The sequence below is a fragment of the Myzus persicae genome, unplaced genomic scaffold, assembly GCF_001856785.1.
Source record: "Myzus persicae strain clone G006 unplaced genomic scaffold, MPER_G0061.0, whole genome shotgun sequence".
In the NCBI taxonomy this organism is placed as follows: Eukaryota; Metazoa; Arthropoda; class Insecta; order Hemiptera; family Aphididae; genus Myzus; species Myzus persicae.
Genome location: NW_019100991.1, coordinates 488,528 through 514,177, shown reverse-complemented (window position 1 = coordinate 514,177; position 25,650 = coordinate 488,528). Strand labels below are relative to the sequence as shown.

Genomic DNA, 25,650 nt, shown 5'->3' with positions numbered 1-25,650 from the left:
CATCGTATTGTATATTATTAGTATAGTCCATGGCCCGCAGCCTATTTTATTGTCCCAAACTGGATTAAAAAAAAAAAAAAAAATCATAAAAGGATGCTGAGACGGGCCTCGAGATTCGATTATCATTATTATCATTATCGTTATTGTACCTATATATATTTTTATGGCCGGTAAGCGTACCTCTATATATATATAATACCGTATATGTGGTATGTGTACATGTATTAATATTATACATGTATACATATATATATATAAAAGAATCGCGGCACTTGCCCTCCGACGAACACATCGTGTTGTAAAGCGTGGAGAATGAAAAAAAATAAAACGCGCTCTTTTTTTTTTTACGACTCCCACCCAACTAGAACGGATAAACTGGTTCGGTGTGTTACACACGCACCGCCACTCCCGTGCGAGAGAATATTAATTTTTTTCCACAGACTTTAATCCGATACACACATCACACGCCGGTGTGGTGATGACGATAATAATAATAATAATAATAATAATAATAATAATAATAATAATACTCGTGACCTCTGTGCGTAGAGGGATTTAACTGATTTAAGACTTGCATTATGCGTTATAGACGATTAATTATTCAAATCTCGACACATTCTCGCAGTGCTTTGCATAATTTAATGTCACTGCCGGCTGAAAGATTTATCTGCCGCATACGGCAAATGAATGTTAATTACCCGGCCAATTTCTTGTGTCTCGTATACTTGCATGCAGTTTGGCGAAGATCGTGGAGACCGACGACGGTGCACGTGACCATCGAAAGTCGTGAGGAGGTATGGTATATGCGCACGCAAATTATAATGTATTTAATTCTTGGAAAATATAGTTTATTATATATTTCTTATAAACGTCAAATTAAGCATAAACAATAATTGCATATTAATCTAAATCGTCTATATAATAATAAAAATAATTAAATAATGATTCAATAACCTATTTATTGCAAAACAATCAAAACAGATTCCGTTAAACTCAAAAGCGGAACCATTTGGAACTCATTATAATATATTATAAATAATAAAAACGTTGCATTCTTTCTATCAATAAAAAAACATAATAATTTATTAAATATTTTAAATACGCAAAAATAATCTTAAACTTAAACAGTCTATAAAATGAAAGTTGTTTACAAAAGTAGGTATCTAAATTCAAAGGTAATAGTAATACATAGACAAATAATAAAATATACAAACGCGTAAAATATAATATTATAATATGATTATTATATGGGTACACACTATACGACTTAAATACTAAAACGATTAAAAACATTTGCCCGTTTGAACCTAAAACTAATGCAGAATGGGGGGATTGTCGAAATAATAAAGTGTATTGAGATCACTAAAACAAAATTATAATATAATATATGCCTATCTACAATTTGTTAACAATTTTATTTAAAATATTTTTGTTTTTCACGTCCTTAACTAAAAATAAAACTTATTTCTCACATAACATATTATACTATATATACATATATATATATAGATATGGTAAAAGAATACATATTATACACTCTGTGTATCCATAATAATTTATATTTGCATAACTAATATATAATAATAATAATAATAATAATAATAAATAAAACCTGGACGGCAATATCGTTTAAAGATTTAAATATTAAATCATACATAAAACTGTCACTGTTCGAGATCTGGTCCCGAGCGTCTGACGTTTGTTTTAAATGCTTTCACTGGTACTGCGAATGATTGACGTGACGTAAACAATGTGCACACTCGACATCTATAACAACTACAGCGTAATCTATAATATTATGTACATCGAATTTCGTCGCACCGACGACCGCGACAGGCGTGTTGGACCGAAGATCGCGTGCGCAACGCGTTAACTCATCAGTTCGTCGATGCTGAACCCTTTGCGCTTAGGCGGAGCAGGCTGTCCGTTGTTCTGATTAGGAGGCGGCTGTTGGGGCGTTGGCGGCGGCACAGCGGCGACAGGCGCGGCGGACGACGGATGGAATAGCGACAGGAACGCGGCCGGCTGCGGCGAGGGCAACGCTTGTGCCGACGGTACCGGCATCACCATTCTCGTCGACCGGTCGTGCAAGTCTCTCCTGACGTTCAACATAGAGTGGTGGTGGTGGTGCTGCTGTTGCTGTTGTTGGACTTGCTGATGGTGGAGTAGTGGAGGCTGTAAGAATAGATGGAGTGGTTGCGGTTGGTGGTGGTTGTGTGATTGCTGTTGTTGTTGGTAACGATTGTGGTGGTGATGATAGCTTGACGATGGACGCATAGTGTACGCAGATGACTCGTCGTGACACTTTGTTTCGTGCACACCGGCTCTGGGTACGGCCACCCGTCGGAATAGGGAAATCTTTCCGACGTCTTCCTCCTCTTCTTCGGCGACATCGGCGGCGGCCACAGTCGCTGTCGTAGAACCCGTGTCGACGGACGACGAAGACGACGTCGGTTCCTGTTTCGCGACAGTGGCGGTGGCTTCGGCGACGCTCGAAGAACAGGTGGAGGTGGAGGCGGCGACAGCAACGACTGACGCCGACGGTTCTGACGCGGCTCCGGTGGCGGCCGCCTCCGCGTCCTCTTCGTCCACGTCCACGTCCTCGTCGTCGTCCATATCCTCGCCGCAGTCTTCGTCGTCCTCGCCACCGCGACCACGGCGGCGGCTCCGCCCGGACGGCGTTTGCAGCATCGAGCACAGTTCGTCCTCATCCTCGTCGTCGTCATCGTCACAGAAGTCTTCGTCGTCTGCAGCCAATCGCGGTGCAACCGCGCCCGCGGGCGACGCTGACGACGAAGATGCCGCACCCCCGCTGCCCAACGTACCGGTGGTGGGCGCGTCGCCGACCGCGTGGGTGAGCGTATGCCGGCGCAGGTCGCAGTTCCGCCGAAACACCTTGTTGCACGAGTAACACTCGTAAGGTTTGTGGTCGGTGTGCGTGAGTAGATGCGTCTTGAGATTGCTGCGCTGGTTGAAGCTGCGCTTGCACACCGGACACTTGTGCGGTGACTCTTCCAAGTGCAGTATCTTGTGCACGGCTAGCGTGCGCGACTGACAGAACCCCTTGCCACATTCCGTGCACTTGAACGGTTTCTCCTTGGAATGGATGTACCTAGAACAACAACAAAATCACGGTCGTGATTAGTTAACCATGTCGTGTATATAACAATGATATAGAGGGCGCATTGCCGGCGCGTGTTACGCGTAAAAAATATTGTGCGCCGAGTCAATTATATATTATATTGTCGTCAGCCATCGACCGCGACGGTTAGTACGAACAGTATTAAAATATAAAGAATATTATGAGAGCCCATTCTTATAATATATAATATACAATCTTCTTCCCCCACGACTGCCCAGCTACGGTGTATACACAAAATACCTAACGAACCGTAACGAAACCCATAGACGGGAGCTGATTCATTGCGCCATCGTATCGCGTTTCGTCTCCGCTAGCGGGGGAGCTATATGCGCCTTATTATTTTCATAGTCGGTCGTAAGAAACTGTACACTGATGATAACATTGCCGAAAACAACGCGTTCCCGCAGCATTCCACAAACACACACACACACAAACATATTATATTAAATATATGTAAACGAATTGTCAGTCGTTGGTTAGTTGGGTGCTCGATTAGAGCCATGTACGTGAACAAATTAGTATAGTCTCGTCCGGTCACGACTTGACGGTCGTGGACCGCGACACGTTTCCGTCGACTATAAGCGTGGAAAGGGTTGTGGGGGGCGGGGGATCGAGGGCGACCACTACAATGGACAGACAATAACAATCACGGAGGAGGCGGGAGCGTCGGTAGCTACGAAGTCGGGGCGGAATAGTGGGTGTAAAAGTAGCTGCGCGCGTAGTCGTAAAGCCACCTGTCCTCTCACCGCCCCCGCATCCAAGACTTGCAGCAGCGCATATGGCAGGTAGTCATCGACGGACGGACGTACACCAGAAGGAACGGTTAACGAAGGAGGGGTAAATCTAGGAAAACGCACGAGCGCATTTTTATCTTCCACCCCCGCACGCGCTAAATTTTCAAGACGTTTGGGTGACTTCGAGCACGGTCGGCGACCGAAAACCCTCAACAACAACCGCGCGTGAAATAATAATAATAATAATATAATATGTAACATAACGTAATGGGTATAATAGGTACGAGAAAATAACGTAGGTAATGAAGTTACGTCGTTATTTTTATCAATATTATTTATTATTATTATATAGTAGTAGGTATATATTGGGTGTCGTACACGCGAGCGCTGCTGCATCAGATATTTTAATGATGGCGAACGTTTCATGGCCACAAAAAATCATTACACATCATACACTGCACAAGCCTTTTCATTCCGAAACATCGCGTCTCGTTGTGTCTCCTCTCGGCCGCACCGCACTCCGCCGCTCTCGGACCATAGGAAATTCAATTTATCTTGTCCGCGCGTAGTGTTGGTATATAATATTATATACGTATACGTTGTTCTTTCAGTATTCCACCGACGTCGTATACGTATATATCTCGTATATTAATATTATATTATATACGCGCGTGTATTGAGTGTGTTCGCGGCGGCGATAATATGTATAGCCACTATAGCCGTGTAATATCGTACACACGCGTATATATATATTATTATATACGTACACCAACCTCATTCTGTCCAACGGAGGCCAGGCCCCAAATGCCACGTTGCCACCTCGCCGTCGCCTCTGGACAGACCGGTTCTGAGCGCGCGCGCCGGGCGGCAACGTAGTCAAGTCTCCGTCTCTCGATCTCTCTCTCGCTCGCTCTCGCTGTCCATAATGCAATAATATAATAATATATTATATTATCCGTTCGTCTCTCCCGCGCAATAGAGGGCCTCCGCTCGGCGTTATTACATATTATTATTATTATTATTATATTGTATAGTGTACCTGTATTGTAGGATACAACAATATATAATGTCTTTATGCGCCAGAGACCGAACGGTGTGCCGGCAAGAAAATATAACATTAATAGGGAATTTGTTTTTTAACCCGTACACGCATACACACACACACACACACACACACACACACACACACACATACACACACATCCCCCCGGTTCGGGGATTATTTTTCGAAAACCCCACGCTGTGCGATTCCCGTTAAATTCGTGTGTACGACGTGTACAATAATAATATATGCGTGGCGTTTATAATATAGAGGTATATTATATTATACGCATAACGAATTACTAAGATATAATAAACACGTATTTTTTCCTCCCTATAATCCGATAGAAGTAAGCGCAGATATACGAGCTTCGGACTTACGGATTAACATAATCGGTCGGTATATATAAATTTGACGTTGTTTATTACTAGTATATATTTTTTTTTTTTTTACTTACGACGCGTTTAAGTCATGCGTTTTCTGTTCGACGTGTCATATTATATATATATATATATAGATAGGTACCTGTCTAGTAGGTTTAGGTTATATCGTCAGCGTTCGCACGGCCGTGCTATGTAAAACATCAGTTCAAAAACGTCAAACAAATATTCTATCACTTTGGGCTAAATGCTTGTACTTATATCGAGTATATTTCAATTAACGCTCTTCGTAGATGTCATGGCGAAAGAGTTTACGAAAAAAATTATCGCACACTGCTCGCAATGGGATCGTCGAAAATCCGAGTGCAGGTATAGGTATAACTCTATTAGATTGTAAAGTGCTTGGCACCGGATGTGGATTTCATTAATAAAAATCACAAAAAAAAAATCAACATAATATTATAGGTAAAAAAACCCGTCATACTACGATATATCATGTTTGCGCGCGAGTATATAAAAATAATATAAAATATATGGAAACCAGTTTGAATTTTATATACCCATTAGAATCCGCTGATTATAATTTATGGAGGTTGAGGTATATATCATTTGAAATAAATTTATCAGTGTGGTATACCTATGCACAATATACGCGTGTTTCTGGTCAAAAAAGTATACCGCCAGTAGGTGCACTCATTATCTATCGGTTCCCGAAAAGTTTGTCTTTCCGTGTTTTTTCACACATCTTTCGTCCGCCGACTTTTTGGAATGCCTTTTAATGATGAACGTGCATGGTGGGTGGAAACGGTCGTGCGGTACGGAAAACCGGTTCTCTCTCTGTCTATATATTATTATTATTATTATTATTATTATTATTATTATACTCTCGGCGAGACTTTACGTTATTCAAAGAAGGCCAGACGGAAAAAAATAAATGTATATAAAAACCATTAGTGAATATAATATATACGTACGCGTATGCACACGCACATAGGTGGTACGCATACGTAATATATGATGGAAACACATTAAAGCGCATTTATAAATAACGCCGATTGTATTTGAACAGCCTAAAAGCGTCGTAAAAAAATAACAAAAATCCTTTACTCTCCGTCCTTCATACTCGGGCAAACAATATTATAATATTATAATATATTGTACCAAACATTGCTATATCATATGCTTGTACGACCTATTCTATGCGCGTGCAGTCGTGATGCTCACTCTTTATGTACAATGCACGCTCTGCCGACGGGCTGTGCGGGGGCTGGTGCAGTGGTCGTCGTGGCCGTGACGAGTCGTCAGGGCACAGCCACACGGGATGATACGATTTACATTGTATTGTAAGGTTTGTGGTTATTTTTTATCTTGTGTAAATGATGGAACACAATATTTATATTAAATAAAAGTACGATTCGTATAGCAGTCATCTAGTCGTATGCCCACACGGCGACGATCTGCGTCGTAAGCTCCCATTCGTATTACGACGTGCTCGTCGACGTCGGTGAAATGACTTCCATACAAGCATTATACCTGACTCTACCATATATTATATTATCGTCACACAGTGTTGATCATTATTAAAAGCGAATACGAACTGTATAACCCGGCTCGAGAAAAAATGAACAAACATAAAATACGGCGCTATATTGGTGTATTTCAATTCACGGACAAATCCGCATAGGTATACCTATCGCTTTGTGAACTAATTTGACCGTAAAAGGCAATTAGTCTGTTGCGGATTGGATATTTGCGCTTTGTACCACCTATATTTATTATACTTCAAACTACTATCAATAAACTTTCCTGAGATCTTCAGGTATTTCTAATTGAATTTCTGTGCGACCAATGACAATCCTATAAATAATCAAAAATGTATTTTATTTTCGTGAGCAGAAACGAAACAAAACTGTGAGTCACACAATAACAATATAATAAAGGGGTTGAAAAAATAAGAGTTAAACTATTCGAGTTTCCATAAGGAATTAAGGAATTTGATATGAATTAAATCGATCTAGAATTTTCTAAGACTAGCTGTAAATAAAATACGATATTCACATTCATATATTACATAGATAATAGATATGTATATTCGACTGAAGTGGTGGTGTTATAAATACAATTTTTTAGTTGCAATTTTGTTTTATAGTAATTTAAATACTCGAAAAATACCACCGTAATAAGTATGTACTATTATATAGGTACTGCTGTATCAACGGGAAATGTTTTTTGTTCAGTTCAAATCGAGAAGGAAATTACGTGGAGTTCAGACGCGTTCCTGCGAAGCACCGGAAACGACAACGAACGTCGGACATGCTCGCGGACTCCTACGCTCGCGGAAGACAGCAGAGACTAGCAAAAAATATTTGTGCACGCGCTCTTCAAATTCATTGTAGACATTAATTTTATGTACGAGAAAAAAAATCACGTGTACTGAACAGCTCGAATCAGGTTTTTAAGATGACCACGACAGTTCCTGTTAAGAAGATATAACAGCTGTAATCATAATATTATGTACTGCAGCGGCTGCATCCGAATTGAGTCCCAGAAAACTCAACAACTTAGCTTTAGCAATTAATTCTCTCCCTTAGTTTTTGACTATAACTGTTCCAGTCAAATGGCAAATAACAAATTATTGTTTATAATGAAGACCTGACATAGTGAATTTTTTTTTTGTAATTCAATTTAAAACAGTAGTTGTATTAATATCATTAGTAGCAAGCTCGATATGTATAAATTTAGATGACCATTCACAAATATTGTTTTTTTATTTTAATTTTAAATTCATTTTGTTCTATATTTGGTAATTTAATAATTTAATATAGCTTAAATGTATGTATAGCTTAAAAAGCCGAAACTAGTTTACATCATTATAAAAGCCAGGACTCAATTCAGACAAACAATTATAAAAATTCGAGACTCAACTAGGGAAATTTTAAAATTGTGTTTTTTTTTTTGGGGGGGGGGCTCAATTCGAATGCACCGACTGCAGCAGCAGTGTCATCGTCGTTTACACGAGGTCCAATAACCATAATATTATCATGTGTAGGTAGTTAAAACATGGAAGGACGACGATCGCGGTAAGCCATTAATCAAACGGCGTGACGCTGAACACACCGTACCGCAGCCGCCGGTATTCTTTACGAAAAACGAGGTAATATTACTGCTGCCAGCCAAACATCAAGTGCACAGGCCGAAGAAGTCACTGGGACTTCAGCTGTTATAGTATTGTGAAAAATCAAGTGTTATAGCACAGTATACGAGGCGCGATTGTTTTTCGGCAAATCACGATGCTCGTTTGGAAGTGAAGACAATTAGCGTTCGTTGTCGTTGCAATCTGCTTAATAAACGTTGGTTCTTGTACACCGCATCTCTGTATAATAGTACCATAAATCATAAAAACGATTGAGAGCTACATAGCCGTTTTCAGAATCTCGACGTCCAACCATAATATATCATTTATTTTGCCTATTTGACACTCAATCAAAATAAGTACCTACACATATTACATATAAACTGTCCAAGTTTAAAAATCGTTACTGTATAATATTATTATTTATTATTATAAATTATATAGACGTTATTATATAGATATTAAAAAAAACACGTTTCGGAACGATCGGGTTGGCCGGGCCGACGTTTTGTCCGCGACCGGACCAGTTCTACGGTCATTTTTCAATACGGATCACACGCTGCACACACACGCACACGCATCTATACACATAAATACGTGTATGTATACAGTGCACACACGCGCACAAGAGCCTCGGTCGCCGCCACATGCTGGCAGGAGCATTAAGTCTTTTAGACGGAGAAAAGGAGACGGCAACGCACGCTGAGAAGAGGTAACAACACGCCATATATACATACAAAATATGCAACACATACACACCGCCTCATATATATATATACGTGTGTAGTGTGGCTGTCAATCGGAGCGCAGTGCATAGTGGATGCCCATTGTGCGAGTGGGCATTACGGGTCCGGTCAAATGCTTCTGTCAAACCTTTGTATGCACGGGGGCGCGTTTCGGACCCGAGACTGTCGTGAAATAAGTGAATGCGCGACGACGGTGTGGGAAAAAAAATGTCATATCCTATACTCATCCTCCTATAGAATATTATGGTACACATGACGTACCTACGCCACACATTATTATACACTGTACGCGTTATAATATGTACAATATAGGTAGGTCATATAATATCGGTAGGTACATAATAATATATACTGACCAATGCTGCAGCGCTCTGCGGCGATACGCGTCACACGATGACCGACGCGATTCGTCACACGAATAATTTCCTTACCCGGCGACGATTGATTTGCCGCTGAACGTGTATCGACCAACACAACAATATTGCGTTATTATATTTCGTATTATTATTATTATATTGCGTATGCGTACATAATGATATGATGACGAGAAAACAGGCGACTGCGATGTCCCTCCGCGTCCGGTGAAACCGATGATTGATATTTGATTTCAGGGGCGTGCTCGCGGGGGGTGGACGAGAGTGTCATATCCCCCGCTCGACTTATTTATGTCGTATAAAATACTTGATAGAGCAATGTATGTAAATATACACATAACGTGGTCTGAGAGTAGTAAAAAATGCACACCAACCCTTCCAAAAAAAGCTGAGCACGATTTATAACATACACCTACGAATGCCTGCATGCTGCTGAATATAATATATACGCATATGTGGCTAATGCGTTCGATATAGGAATACCGCAAATATTACATACATCGGACGTTATATTCTTCCGATTTCCACGTTTGGGCTGCATATTATGATAATCAGAGCTCATAATCTGCGATCTTGCCAAGGAGCAATTACCGCTATAGGCGATATAAAAATCTGTTTCAAGATACCACAATGATTAAAAATTAAATTATTTTTACATTCTTTTTAGCATATTAAATGTTTTTTAGAATTTATATGGTGCATTCTTGTTATTCAACATTTTAATTTTTAATACATACACCTATAGACGCACATACATATTCAAATATCAATTTGTTCGTATAAGTGCTGCATGAACTTACGAGTTCTGATTATTATAATATACTGTAGGTACAATAGTAGTTAGGTACCTATGTGTCGTATATACATATATCTGTACGCGTGACACGACGACATAGGCTGCGCAAGAGTCCACTCTACAAGCCGTATAACAAACACAATGCATATATATATAATAGCCGGCGACGGTGCGGTATCATCACGAGCACAAACCCGGTATCGTGTTCGTTTACATATTATACGGCTGTTTATATATATATATATATATTCTTACACGATGCGTACGCGTTTTCTGCGCGTTTTTATCATTACAATTTTTTTTCCTTTTATATCGAGCTTATATACGTGCCGCTGCAGTGTCACAGCATCACGAACGGGTCTAGACCGCCGCCGCGATTAAGACGGGAGACGGGCGAGGGGAAACGTGAGCTGCTGCTGCTGCTGCTGCCTCAACAGTTCGAAATTATCTTCCGCCACCGCAACCGCAAGCCGAGTATATTTACTCCTATTATAATATACGCGTCGTGTGCGTGATTCAAGCGCAAGGTCTCTGCGGCCGGTGGAAGGAGCGCGCACGTCACGCGAACCATGCAGAGCGCACGAAACCGCTGCCGTGCGCACGGGAGTTTTTCCATAGAGCCTTATCACGTTTTCTGATTTCAGACAGATACAAGAATGATATTATAACGCGGCGTGCCGTGTGAAATGTGAATAATAGTGGCTTCCTGCGGCCCGCGAAATAATAATAATAATAATGACGATGATGACAGAATTGAAAAACTTCGTGTACCTATAAATATATAAGGTACCTAGGTAGTTCATAATTTAATATATAGCAAATACTATTCATATATTATTTTAATATGTACAGACGAAAAAACTTTGACAAATGGCCCGCGTCTGAGTATTATAGGGAGGTGCCTATACTGCTTGTGTGTACCATTATAACCACAGTAATATGAGTACATATACATGTAATATGTGCCTATTATATTTTACATTACAATGTAATTTAACTAATGGCGACGGGAGACAATGGCTTTTCGCGACACGCGGCGTGATAGTTTTTATCGAGATTTTTGTTGTATCGAAGCGTGGTCGAAAATTGGTTTTACGTCACATATACCGTATATTTCACTCTTTTAGTATAATACACTATATAAAGTCTATAAATATAATGCAGTAATGCCGAGGCGATCGCGTTATAAGCAACGACTGCAGCGATTGTGGGTCACGGATACTGGCGGGTATGTTGTATCTTGTATGTTGCCCAATATAAATATCGAAGAGCGAGATCGGTACAGTGCAATAACGCTTTTGATAATATTATTTCGGTTATACGGATCCGAGCCGCCCGAGGTGTATGCAACTATGATATTATAACGAGGTGCGTGATTGTGTATACTCGAAAAACAACCGGACAGTAATGAAATACAATAGAACTATACACACACTCAAGTACCTATTTATAAAATAAAATTTAGATACTGAAGTAGACATGACCCAGAGACTTTAACGCTGTACTCTGCGCAGTCACGATATTTTATTATATTATTATATTTTTGTGATAATATACAATCAGATTTTTATAGATTTTCAGTTCAAAATTGACGACGGTAAATTCAATATTAAGGTCTACAACAAATGCCCGGTCGGTCTAAAATATATGCGGGAGGCTGCAGTGAGTGTTCTTTTCGTTTTTTAATGCACTCGTTTATAGGTATATTATTTTATTCTTTCGGGTAAGCTATGAAAATAGCCTAATGAATAAACACCACATTTTATGTGAAAATCTTATCGCCGTAAACGACAAGAATAAAATCATTAAAAACACCATGCCACATAACGCGTTAAACTACCTATTGATTTTATGTGAAATTCTTTCGTTTTTCATTATATATATAATATATATTATATTGTAGTGCCGGCGTGCACAATTGCGATGGTTATAATATAATATAATACGATACACAATGTGATATAGAAAAAATAATAATAACAACGGGCAGACTAATGCACGTCAAAATCACAGCGGCGGTAATGTGACTTTTGTGCAGGTTTATTGATAAACGATCGTCGTCACAAACTAGAAGTACGTACTATATACATACATCAGTGTATAGAATATCCGATCGACTTGTGTCCCCCGTGAAGTCGACGACAATTAATAATAACATAATATACTACCAACCTATATATAACATGTATGATATAATGTGTGTGCGTGTGTGTACGGCCGTTTGCCGGGTGGCGCACCGAGGGATGTAGGAAGGAATTAAAAACGGTCGTCGGGTGGTTATATACGATTTATAATATAGGTAAACTCCATTAGTGGGCTACAGGTCTCGTAAAATATTATAATTTATACCGTCGTCGTCATGTGCGGCGTAATAAAATATAATATGCATTTGTATCCAGCGCGCGCGGTCGCGTACAAAGCCGCATAATATATTATAATGTAACGTAATATTATGCGGAAAAAAACTCAGTAATTAAATCGGCAAACATATTTTACATGTAGACCCGGATCTATCGAGAGCGGGCCGAGCGCGTAGTTCGGACGGTGGCACGCGTATCGCGCGAATGAGACTATGACACACGATGAACGAGTATAAGCTTGAGTACATTTTTTTACGTACATGTCTTAGAATATTAATGATATTATGATGATATATCCGTGACGTGAAAATCATCGGAGGGACAGTAAAATAATATTAATACGGAAGAAAACCGCAAGACTATATAGGCGGGAGTAGGTGTATATACTCGTAATATAAATTCGTAATATATACATATATATACCTACGATTTTATTTTGTATCCGAGACGTATACCCGGAGAGTATATTCAACCAGGAGTGTCGGGCCAGCATGGGGCCCCCAGCCACGTTGGTAGTTGGTACTATACACGACGGGCGTAGTAAATATTATATACCTCCTAGGCCAGTGGTTGTCGTCGTAAATTAATATTACCATAATTATTATTATTATTATTATTATTATTAGCATCATGTCACGTATATACACATTACACATACACAAGACGACGCTGTGCGTTCACCAAATACACACCTGACGACCGACACGCCGAATAAAAATCGTACGACGAAGAAGAATAATAAAAAACAATATAAATATAAAATACTGTACTTACAACAGTCAACAATCATTATGTAATCTTATTAAATATAACACGGTATGATTCAGCAATTCAGCTCATCCAAAAAAAGTAAAAGATTATACACGGTTTTTTTTGTACCTAAATTTACGGAGAGACGGAGGGAGGGGTGGCGAAGTTATTAAAACTTTTTGGAGAATTCACTAACTTTTTAAATCCTAACTATTAGCAATACACGTATTCACATTTTTGTACTAAAAAATCGCAGTTCCAGTTGCGGTTTATCGTATGTATAATTATGTAACCGACTGACTTGGGTTTCTCACTTGGGTACCCTCCCTTCACATATCATATGTATAAATAATAGATCACAATTCACAAGACATACGAGCGTTATTTCTGAGGTCCAGAAACGAAATGTGATGAAAAACATAATACCGAATTCAAAGATGACATGACGTTATTTATAATATATATATTATATTATATTATAACTGTGACTTAACACCGGTTTTACTCGATACTCAGAACTTCTCTCGGTGTAATATGTGCACCTACATCTGTGCACTACTATTATATTGTTTATTTGAAATACTTCAAAAACCTACTTCTATACCTATATAGTAAAATACACATATACAACGCCTTTGTTAAATGTCCACATAAGTTTAAACTCAAGTCAATAGTTGTAAGAAGTTACGAAACCTGGGAAGACTGCTAAACTGCACTCCTTACCTAAATCAAAATAAAATGTTCTCGAATTACACCCGGGTCAAATAGAAAATTTTTCTATTACACTCGAGTCGATCATTAGTCATAAGTCATAACATATTAATAATGAACATTACGTTAACTATCGACTTTAGTTGACAATAAATGCATGTGTGTGTCAATCAATTTAGTAATACAAATCACAATGACAATAAACATAATTTTTTATTGTTATTTTTAAATTGTAACTTTATGTAGAATTTAAATTGCTTCAATTTATTAATCTCAAAAAAATAAACTTCGAATTCTGCAACGTCAGTTCAATTCAACCCTCCCCCCCCCCAAATCCACCACAAAGCGGAGGGCTCATGGCGAAAACAAGTATACATTTATTCATGTCATTATTCCTAAAGATCGCGGTCGACGAGTGCTGCAGTCCAAAATAGGTCCACTCGAAGAGATTATATTATCTAATATTATATAAAGTCGTTATAATATAAATCGGTTAAATTCGTTCATAACCACAGTGACTTTAATTGTTTTTCGATTTTGCTATACTTATACAAGAGCAATGATACTAAACTTGATCACTAGCGAGTAGGTATATATAGTGAATATCCTCTCCGGGTAAAACTGTATGCGTTTAAAAGACTCGAGGTTTTTTATTCCTTTCGACGAAACGTTTATTAACGCGCTCCAATTATTATATACGTCTGCGAATAATAATAACTCGTACATGGGTATCTATAGTCGGTACTCAGTCGTATATTATAGCAGAGCGATTACGCTGGTGTGCGCATAAATGTTGTTCATAATAATAATAATAATAATAATATTATTATTATTATTATTATACGCCGAAAGTACAGCATTCCGTCGCGTATAAAACCAGATCATCCTCCCCGCTCCTCCCGCACGAGCATATTATAATATATATTACTTATACGATGTATATACATTATACACCCACCACCACCTCCACTGCCTCGTATTATAATCACATCGCATGCGGTTCCGCGCTGCACGCACCTGTTTCGGACAGACCGTGGTTTATTATGTACGTATATAGGAACATAATAGGTATGTATTATAATACACCACGATCGAGACTTGTTTTGCACTGCAGCCACCGCAGCCTAGACGGTTGCGGTGCGCGTCTGCAGGTTCACTCCAATAATAATTAAAAGTTATAAAACCCGTCATTCGTGTACAATAATATAATATTATATTCGTATTGTGTGAACATGCAGATAATATTATAATAAGAGTATATGAAGAATAATATAATCTACTTGGACGTTCGAAGAGCGGCGTCAAAGCGCATGACTTTTTTGACTTATGAAGTTGTCTACCCATAGGTTATGTCATAAAGACGGGTGATACACAGTGGTGAATCGATTTTTGGAACCCATCTAATTCGTAACGAAAAAGTCGACATGAAAAATTCGATTTTCCAAAAAATAAGTGATTATTGATAAGTGAAATATGAACTAGAAATTTAAGATAGTGTGATGGTAGACACTGAAAACGGCACTACTGATTACTGAAGTCTGACAAAAATGAGGTGGGATGATGTGTCGATTCATCAAAAAAATAGGATTACAGAGATCGATTAATCGGTCAAAAAGATCGACTCAGATCGCCCATCACTACTATATAATACAATTAGTACCTACCCACACAACCGAGGTTATAATTATTATCGAGGTATAATAGTCTACAGTCACGGTGAAAAAATGGGAATTTCAGAAAACTTAAAAAATGTTTACCTTAAAAGTTAAAATCTTTTACAGGGTCAACGTTATACAATATATTGTACATTTGAATGCTAGATAGAACTTATCTGCCCTTACTATGTCGTAAAACTTTTGCGTATAAAAACGTCGAGGAGTGTTTTCGATAAAAAAGATTGGTTTAAGTTTTACCGTAGTAAGATTTTCTTCATACATTTAAAATATAATATATGTACTCAATTTAAACGGATAGTCGCGAATCGTCCTGTTTCCAGAGCATATGACTTTCGTCATTGATAGTAATAATTATTATAATATACCTAAATATACACTGCGCATATAGACGAGGTGAGGGAGCTGTTCCGAACGATGAAAACAATCGGCTTGAACGAAGAACAAAAAATTGCTTTTTTTTCTTCCAACTTTTTATCCTCCTATTCGGTCGACGCCACCGGCCATATACGCACGCACGCAACACGTACGCCGGCCCTGTCCTTTACTACATTTCTTAATTAACACAAGGACCGGTTTTCGTGTTTTTTTCTACGCAAGGAGAATCGCCGAGTGATATTATTTGTCGCCGCGTCGCGGTGGTCGGTTTTATTATCATATATATATACCTGCCAGGCCGCGTGCTGCCACCGCCGCCGAGGCGCGTTCGTTCTCGGCGAAATCGCACACGATCATAACGTAAGGTACATAAAAAAAAATCACAACTCGAAATTCAATACATATACCTACGGCAGGAATTTCTGAAATAAAAAATACCGATCGGATACATATCTCGTCGTATATTTTATCCGTGCTCGTGTTCTTTATTTAAACGACACTAAACTACATTATGTGTACCAATATAGGTATGTGAAATTATTCCGATAATTTGTTCTTTGTCAGTGGTGGGAGAGGGCCCAGGGCGCACATTTTAAAACACGTGTAAAAAGGCAAGTTTGGGTATCAATTCAAGGCATTTTCAAGTTGAGTCCGTTACACTTTACGTGAACCTCAGGGTCGGAGCTGAGATCCATATTTTGTTCCATGTATTCCTACATTAAATAAATGAAACGCAAGTTTCTCATTTATCTTTAAAAAAAAAATAATAAGTATGTGAAATAATAAAGATTTTGTTCTGTGACAACATATAATATTGCTAAACTCATTAGCACTAAGAATTTAATGCATTCTTCATTTCTTCTGACATTTTTTTCTTAATTTCTGATATCATTTAATTAATTTATAGTTCAATATCACATTGTATCGTTAACATGTTATCATGAAACTCACAGTACAAACACTAAAATAAACTGTGCATATTTTTACTGATTAACGTTTTGAGCGTGACTTGTTTTAAAATAATCTAGTTTAAATATAATATTAATAATTTATACATTTTGGACAATTCGGAGATAAAAATTACTGATTCGCTTCTGGTTTTATTTATATTATTTGTTTTTACACTGTAATTGTCGAAAGCGCGTTTTCAATTAATAAAAATAAATATAATATATTTGGGATTGAGCTGTTTTCTTTAAACGCAGCCGAACAACAATGCATTTAATAATGGAAATATATAAATAAGGAAAATGGTTAACTTCGTTTTCTATGTTTCATATATTTTGCATTTTACAATTTGTAAGTGTATACATTTTAAACTTGTTTAGATGGTACATTGAGTACGTACTACACGGCTCTACAAATCATAATTAAAAGTTAACCCTAAATGCACGAATGCTCTATTGTAACCTCTTAAGTAAATATTTTAATTTAACAAATATTATTTTTAATATCATGCACATGGCCGAGTGAAGAAATATATATTTACTAGACAATAAACTAAGCCACAATGAATTATTCATCAGCAGCAGTTGCTCTTATAAATTATAGTGAGGAAGGGTCCAACCAAAAAATACTACAATGGGTGAGAAGTATTTTTCTGATATTCAAGGCGTTAAATGTATATAATAAAACTTAATAAAGTATTTACTTGTGATCGCGCAAATGGTCCTGCCTTCGGAACGCTTTTTTGCAAATGTCACACGAGTAAGGCCTCTCGTCCGTGTGCGTTCGCTCGTGTATCAACAGGTTGTAGCTCTTGGTGAACTGCCGATTGCAGAACCGGCATATGAACTGTTTTTTGGGTCGGGATGCCCGGCCGATGCCACCAGCGCCCGCACCCACGGCCGAGGCACGCGGTCGCGGGGCCACTGAGCCGAACGCGCCAGGGCCGGTACCCGCAGCTGGCCCACCGAACAGCGACGAATGAGGCTGTCTACCGTACTGGCCGCCAGGGTTGAGCAGGAACGGGTGAGCATAGCCACGCTGGTGCATGACGGCCTGCAATACCTTGTTCTTGTCCAGCGCCATGGCCATCAGTTCGTTCTGCTGTTGCTGGTGGAGCAGCGAAACGGCCGCAGCTGCCGCGGCGTTGGCCGACGGCGACTGTTGCTGTTGCTGCGATTTGTGTTTGGGTACGTACATGCCCGGCGTCGGCTGTTGCTGTTGCTGCTGCTGGAGCGACGAAAGGTGGTGGTGCTGTTGGAGGGCCTTGTGCTTGTCAACCATCATGGACGCGGCGAAAAAGTCGGCCGACGACGGCGACGGCTGTTGTAGCGACGCGATCGACGGGTGCCCGTAGAACGATCCGCTGGACGGCATGACCGGCACGAACGCCGATCCCACGCCCGGCTTTACGCCCTCGCCGCCGACAGAAGCCGACTTTCCGCCACTGCTTCCGCTCGACATTATGCTAATCGCCTGAAACACACGCTTCACGTAAGTCGCATTGTTCTCTGTAAGCACATACATTATAATATAATATTATTATTATATTTATGTATAGAATATAGGTACGTTATTATAATATTTTATTGTCGACTGAACGCGCGCGACAAACGCTTCTATTTAGGATATTTTTTTGGTTCTTTGTTACTATTATTATTGTTCGTCCGTTACGTGAACAAGTCGGTCGACGTCGAAACCAAACCGGCTTCTATATAATATAATATATTATAATAAACAATGGACGGGTAATTCGTAGGACGTTTTCGTTTCGAGCCGGGAAAGAGAGATCGACAAGCGTCTTTAAAACTCGGTACCTAGGTGGTATACTGGTATTGTAGTGGTATGTATAAAAAAATATTCGTTTATTTTACAGTTTTTGAGTTAACGGTTCTACAGTTATAAAATCAATGGCCATAAATTATACTAATGACATAAAATAAAACAATCTATCTACTTATAAATGGTAGTGGTACACTCAGTGACGGATCCAAGGGGGGGGGGCGGATAAAGCTTCTATACTAATGTTTATTTTCATTTTTTTTATTTATTGTATTTATATTACATCGTCTTTAAATGATAATTTAACAAGGAGCACTATAGTAACAACGGCCAACGAAAAATGAGCCGCGATTGTCATGCTCCAAGTGGCCGTTTTTTGTCAGGGCTTCCACAATTATTCCCCGTGTACATTAATTATTAAAAAAACATTGAGTGTACTGTGTACAAACTACATATCATTATTTTTTAAATATTCACATTAATGATACGCTATTTATTAGTAAAATATTTTCACACAATATTAATCATAAACTATATTATATACAATCGGATTTTGTAAAAGTAATCTGATGAGAACCACTGTTTACGAAGAGAACGGTCACTCGGAGCATGACAATCTGGGCTCACTTTTCTTTAACCATAATATAGCGATGAATTTAATACTCTTGTAGTTATAAAGTTATGTTATATTTCAAAAAAGTACAAGATATAAATATTTGTTTAGCCAACTCCATATTTATATATTATATACTGTCAAAGTTTGGCATATGATCATAATATACTTTTTAAATCGCATACGTATTGATTATTATTTATTTTTTAAGGCTAAATCTTCGCCGTTCCTGCAATTATTGTTTATGCGACATTGCGACCCGACCTTGGGACTCTAGTCATCATGTTTGAAACTTAAAAATTTTTTTTTTTGTTTGACTAAGCTTACGGCTTATCGAGTATTTATTCACAAATCAATGAATAATTTGAAATAATATCAATAAATTAGTAAAAACTATTTTAGTTTTATTTAAATTTTAGACTGAAAAAATTATGAAATTAACAAATACTTTTGTTCAGGTATTAGATTGGTGACTAAATATCATACATTCTTGGCAGTAGGAATATTTAAATAAAGTTAATTTTAAGTTACAACTAGATGCTAGGGAAATTATATTTTAAGCGTTAAATGATGATCCCATGATAAATTGCACCGATATTTTATCTAATCTTAAAACACCACTAAAGCTCTATTATAATGCAGTGTACTTGAATAAATTATTATTAGATATTCAATATTGTACACAATAAAATTCGTATAAGATTTACCAGAAAATTTTTTATCCATCGTATTCATTAATTATTAAAATGAATTATTTTATATTCATGTTGAAGTCGGAAGATTTCAACTAAAATTTTTTTTTTCGATATTCGATATTATTCTAGTTTGAAGTTTTTAATTTATTAATACAATTCTTATAAAAAGAGCCATTTATATTTAGTATTAATAATTCGAATTTTAAACTAATTAATATTAGAGGGTTGGTGGTTACTATCTTAATATTATTGTATAAAGAATAAAACATATACCAAACCATTGTAGGCTGTTGTAGCTCTCAATAATAAACTTCACAGCAGGCTACGGATTCGCAGCATAGGTACTCATATATTAATACATATATAAATTATTATATTATATAACAAGTTAACTTGGCCTATATATTGTACGTATCAAACGTGTTCACTGTTCATATTATACTGCAAGAACGAAACCTATGGCGAACGTTTTTTTATTATTTTTTTTTTATCTGAAATCACAAATCTGAGAATGCGAGTTCCGACGATCCGACTACGAGGCATTTAAATACAATAGGCATGTATAAATCACGTGCGAGAATATAGAAATCCAAGCGAAAAAAACAGCATTTTTTCAACTGTCTACCAAGAACTCAATATGTAACAAAAAAAATATTTGACGATCGCGTTTCATTCGGATAAACGCGTAGGTATATTTATTTTATAATCTCTGAAGTCTGGTTCAGATTAAGTAAACGCATATCCTTATCACGGACACCGCCGCATCAATTATTGCACGCACTGGGTTTCATGATGATGATTATTGATTACGAATAATAAACGCATATATATTATTATTTTATTATTGTAAAACGTGTAACGACGCGTACACGGTAGTCGCACGTACAGATCTATATGCGATGATAATTTATGCGCGATAAAAATATCGTAGTCAAAAACTCGTTTCCGACGGATGGCTATAAATACTTAAGAGTAAAATATAAAAACAATAAGATATTATATTGATTTGTACGTAGATTTAGAGCGTATAATAGTGGCGATTCCTAAATGTATATGATATAAATACTACAATGATACAACAATATGGAATTAGCTGCGTGGAATAGTCGATATTTTGACCATGAGACGTGATTTATTTAAATATAGTTCAAATATATTAATTTTAAAAAACATTTTCTCATTAATTTAAATATTGATATCCATTCGAAGATGAAAATATCTTAATAAAAAAATTAAGGAAAAAGTACCTAAGCAGACAGCGTTATCAATCACATATAAGTTTGACATGGTAGGTAAAATTTACCCGAAATATTTTAACTGCAAAACTGTTATGTCCTCAGAAACACGACAACAAATGTTGTAGAAATGTGACAAGCAATACCAAACAGTTTTTGTAAAAATATGTATAATCAAAAAAATCAGAATTCGAGTAACTATGACCGAAAAAAGTTGAAATTTGGTGACAACTGGCAACAATCAATATTCGTAATAGTTTTCAGTGGCACTGCGTTCCGCGAAGATGATATTATTTCGTTTTGGCTGTTGATGGCATCCTCACCGATACAATATTATGGCACGTCATTGTAGATTGTCGATTTGAGCTCGGACAATGCGATTCAGATAATGCAAGACGGACGAGCGCAACAACACACACAAGAGGCTGATATTTTATTATTGTTGTTAATATTGTTGTTGCAATATTGTGTCCGGAGGGACTGCAAGACTATTGGGGGGATGGACCATGGACGAAAGGGTCGAAAATTCTACCTGTAAAAATCGCGTCGATGTGTGTACACAAACAACACGTACCGGACGCGACCGCCTTCGGCATTTTCCTCACTCCCCACCTTCCGATATGCCTTCCGTAAACGTAAATAGGGTCGGACAATTTGCAAGACGCGAATCCAACAAGTCTTTTTTAAGAGAACATTTATAAACCGAGACGCTTCACAAATTCGTTATCCCCAATCACAGAGGTTTCTCACAGACCAAAGAACTTGTTATAGCGACTGCGTTGAACAAAAAAAAAATGTATTTTATCTTACTCTCACAACAATGAATTCCTTCCACAACTTACGATTGAACAGTCGTAGGAGCACAACTTGGGAAGTGGGTTTGAACTAGCGATTAAAGTTTCCTGACACGCAAATAGAACGGTGGCACTACCTACTCCAGTGCTCGCGACACGTAATCACAAACGACACCCGTATAATAGCCAATAGGTATAATAAAAATAGATTATTATTGTGATACTCTATATTATGTCGATAATATAATCTTATCGAACTCCTTAATAGACATTATTATACTAACATTTATCATCGTCGTGTTTACTACAAAAATACATTGTCGGCCGCTACTTGCAGTAAACCATAGTTACGCCGAGCCACCGTCGTCAGGTAGAAGGAATATCGGCCCAAAGCAATATTATAAATTATTTTTATAGGTACACCTCATCCGTCAGTGACCGGCAAGAATTTATCAATTCTTCGGATATTCATTAAACTAACAACATATTATAATTTACATTTTATTGCCGTAGGACCCAGGAACAATCGACTGTTCATATTCGCGCGGGTTATTCAAGGACAGGGCTTCCGCGATATCTCCCTCCGCAGGTCCACGCGAGGTTCAATTAGCGGCGACGGTGTTCAAAGTTACGCTCACGGACGTCTTAAATCTCGATCCCATTACTTTATCGAGGAGGGGGTGGGGTTGTGGGGATGACCAGTTCAATCCAACTTCAAGACAATTTTGAAAGTTAATATTTCCTTTAATTATGTACGTCTGTTTTGTAACTACTGTTGTCACCAAGATGTTTCCACCCGTACCACCCGGCAGAATAAATTGATAGGCCTTGAATACCGCCCCCCCCCCCCAAGTGCTTTTTGGGCCTTTTCCGCGGTCGGGAACGAAAAGCGCCGATAACTGCAGCGAGACGACGATTATAAACGAATAATATTTTATCGTTTCGAACCGGAAGGCACGCGATAATCCACATAATATCGTCGGACAGTGTCGACGATGATAACACACTAACAAGGGTAAATACACATTACCTACTTATCGCGTAGATAAATATAACATCTGCGATATTGTTGTACAGTATTAAAGAGTCTTGTGGAATTTACACTTACGTGATAGGACAGACGTCGGAAAATCCGATGTGTCCACACGCGGCGGCGGGGAAACGAAAACGGAACACTACTGGCGCACGCATACGTCAAGTCGTAACGACGACTACCGTCAGGACCGAGTGAAACGACGAATTAATAATGAAAATCGAAACTCGCGACGTCGAATGAAAAAAAATCATCGATCCGCGCCGGAAGAATGCGGCGGGCGAACGAACGGACGGACGGACGGACGCGGACGCACTGTATAACGAGGCACTCGCGCAGGGCGCATACACGGCGAGACGTAATCGTTATTATTCTAGTCGTTACGGACAAAAACTGACGAGGGAATAACGAAACAGGTACCCGATCGTTCAGCCTCTGCTGGTACTGGGTACTGGTTCCGTCGTGTCGTCGGCGACGGCGGTGGCCGTCAGATGCTACGGTGCGCGGGTGACGACCCGTACGGTGCAGTGGGGGGAGTACGGTGGCTGAGTGGGAGTCGGCGGCGTCGGTGTCGGTGCCCTTCGGACGACCACGCTGGTAGCGGCACCTGTTGTCGGTTTCTCGCACTAACAATGTGGACGTGCGTGCGCGATCGCGGTGTTCACGTAACTTTATACGTCATGTACGTACGATAATAATAATAATAATAATAATAATATTATAAAAACTACTGTAGGTATATACCTGCGACCGACCGGGCGACCGGGCCGGCTACCTGTACATCGCCGTGCCACCAGCTGCGCCTGCCCACACGGTCGTCAGCGTCGTCGGTGGCGAAGTGGGGTGGAACTGCGGGGAAGACGAAAAGCAGAAGAGACGGAAAAGTTATAAAGAAATAGAAATCTCCAGTGGTGGGTACGAGGAGCGAGCGTACGACCGCGGCGGCGGTTACGATGTCCACCCGACGGGCATATTATTGTGTACATACATTATAATATATTATTATTATTTTTATTACGGTACAGCGACACGGCGGCGTACACATGTGTAGTGAAATATATTATATTATAATACTCGTGAGTTATCAATACAGTGCAGTTAATATTGTAATTGTATTTTTGTTTTAATAACTCGTGTAGCCTCTTCTGCTCCTCCTCTACCGCGCACGATTTATGCGTGCTAGTGAGGTGTGACGATAATATTATATCAAATAGGTAACAAACTATAGGTATTAGGTAATCTTGTTGGACCGCGGTGTACCTAGTTTGTGCCTTACTTGGCGCTAGCTTTTCTAAAAACGGCGTTTGCGACTGTAGAACCTGATTCTGGTAGTACAGGAAATAACAAAAGTACAGCACTCAAGTGTTGACAACAATAATTGTGGTATGTGGACGTTTCCCCCCTCCCCGTGCCTTTCCCCCTGAGTATTTTAGTGGTGGTGGACATTTCTCCATAAATCAATATAATATAATTAATATATTTTTTTTACACATAAATATAAGTTCTTTGTTTTTACCCGAAATAAATAATTATCATATCGGCCATCTATCGGCTATCATCATTCATGTCATGGATTTATTACTCAATTTAATGGGTAATTATTGATAAACCAAAGTTATGTGAAACTATTATTGAATTATATTTATGGATTAGTTTAATCATTTGTACATTTATTGATTTGCATTGCATATTATTGTTTAATATTTTTACTTTTAATTCTTTGTCCGGAGGGAAATTGATCTGCTCGGGGGGGGGGGGGGAGACACGTGGGGAAACGTCCTACGTCCTAGATTCAATAATTGTATGATGGGCACTGGGCAGTTGAAATATGAAATAATATGTCATAATATATACTTTTATATTCTTAAAGGTTAAGTTACGATTTATTTACAACCACACGAGGCGCTAATAAAAAATGTTATAAGTCAATAGGTATGTATACTTGAACTTACTTAATAGGAAAAAATAAAAATTAGACATCTACACTGTGGAAAACGTTTAAAATGATGAATCTAGGAAAAAAAGAGCCCCGTACTAAATACATGTTTCTTTTTTTTTTATTTGCAAGATTACATATAATCATAATAACCATAATATAATCATTACATTTATTTTATTAATTATTAAATTATTATATTATTATGTATCTAATTTATTATAGGTACTAGGTGGTACATTTATTTGATTAAAAGGCATTTGCCTAAAAGTAGTTATTTAAAAAAATTAAAATTTAGTATATGACATTAAATAATAACTAATTATATCACAGTTAAAAATCATTACATGAATAACATTCCTTATCATGCATTCATGCATTACCCGGTTACCTCGTAC

The 25,650-nt window shown here is 38.3% G+C and overlaps 1 protein-coding gene across 4 annotated transcripts; it reads right to left on the bottom strand.

The window, feature by feature from the left end:
* Positions 1–1,566: 1,566 nt before the first annotated feature.
* Positions 1,567–23,857, bottom strand: LOC111027157 (protein bowel-like). Of its 4 annotated transcripts, none has more exons than XM_022305387.1 (3): positions 23,392–23,857; positions 17,871–18,675; positions 1,567–3,112 (listed from the first exon to the last, which is right to left on the bottom strand). In XM_022305387.1, exons 2-3 carry the CDS (start codon positions 18,626–18,628, stop codon positions 1,870–1,872), a joined length of 2,001 nt encoding a protein of 666 aa, XP_022161079.1. In that variant the 5' UTR covers positions 18,629–18,675; positions 23,392–23,857; the 3' UTR covers positions 1,567–1,869. The 4 variants fall into 4 exon arrangements, with proteins under 4 accessions (XP_022161079.1, XP_022161078.1, XP_022161077.1 ...); XM_022305386.1 differs by having other exon boundaries at positions 17,871–18,640; positions 23,392–23,855; XM_022305385.1 differs by lacking the exon at positions 23,392–23,857 and adding an exon at positions 20,533–20,711 and having other exon boundaries at positions 17,871–18,640.
* Between the last annotated feature and the right edge of the window lie 1,793 nt (positions 23,858–25,650).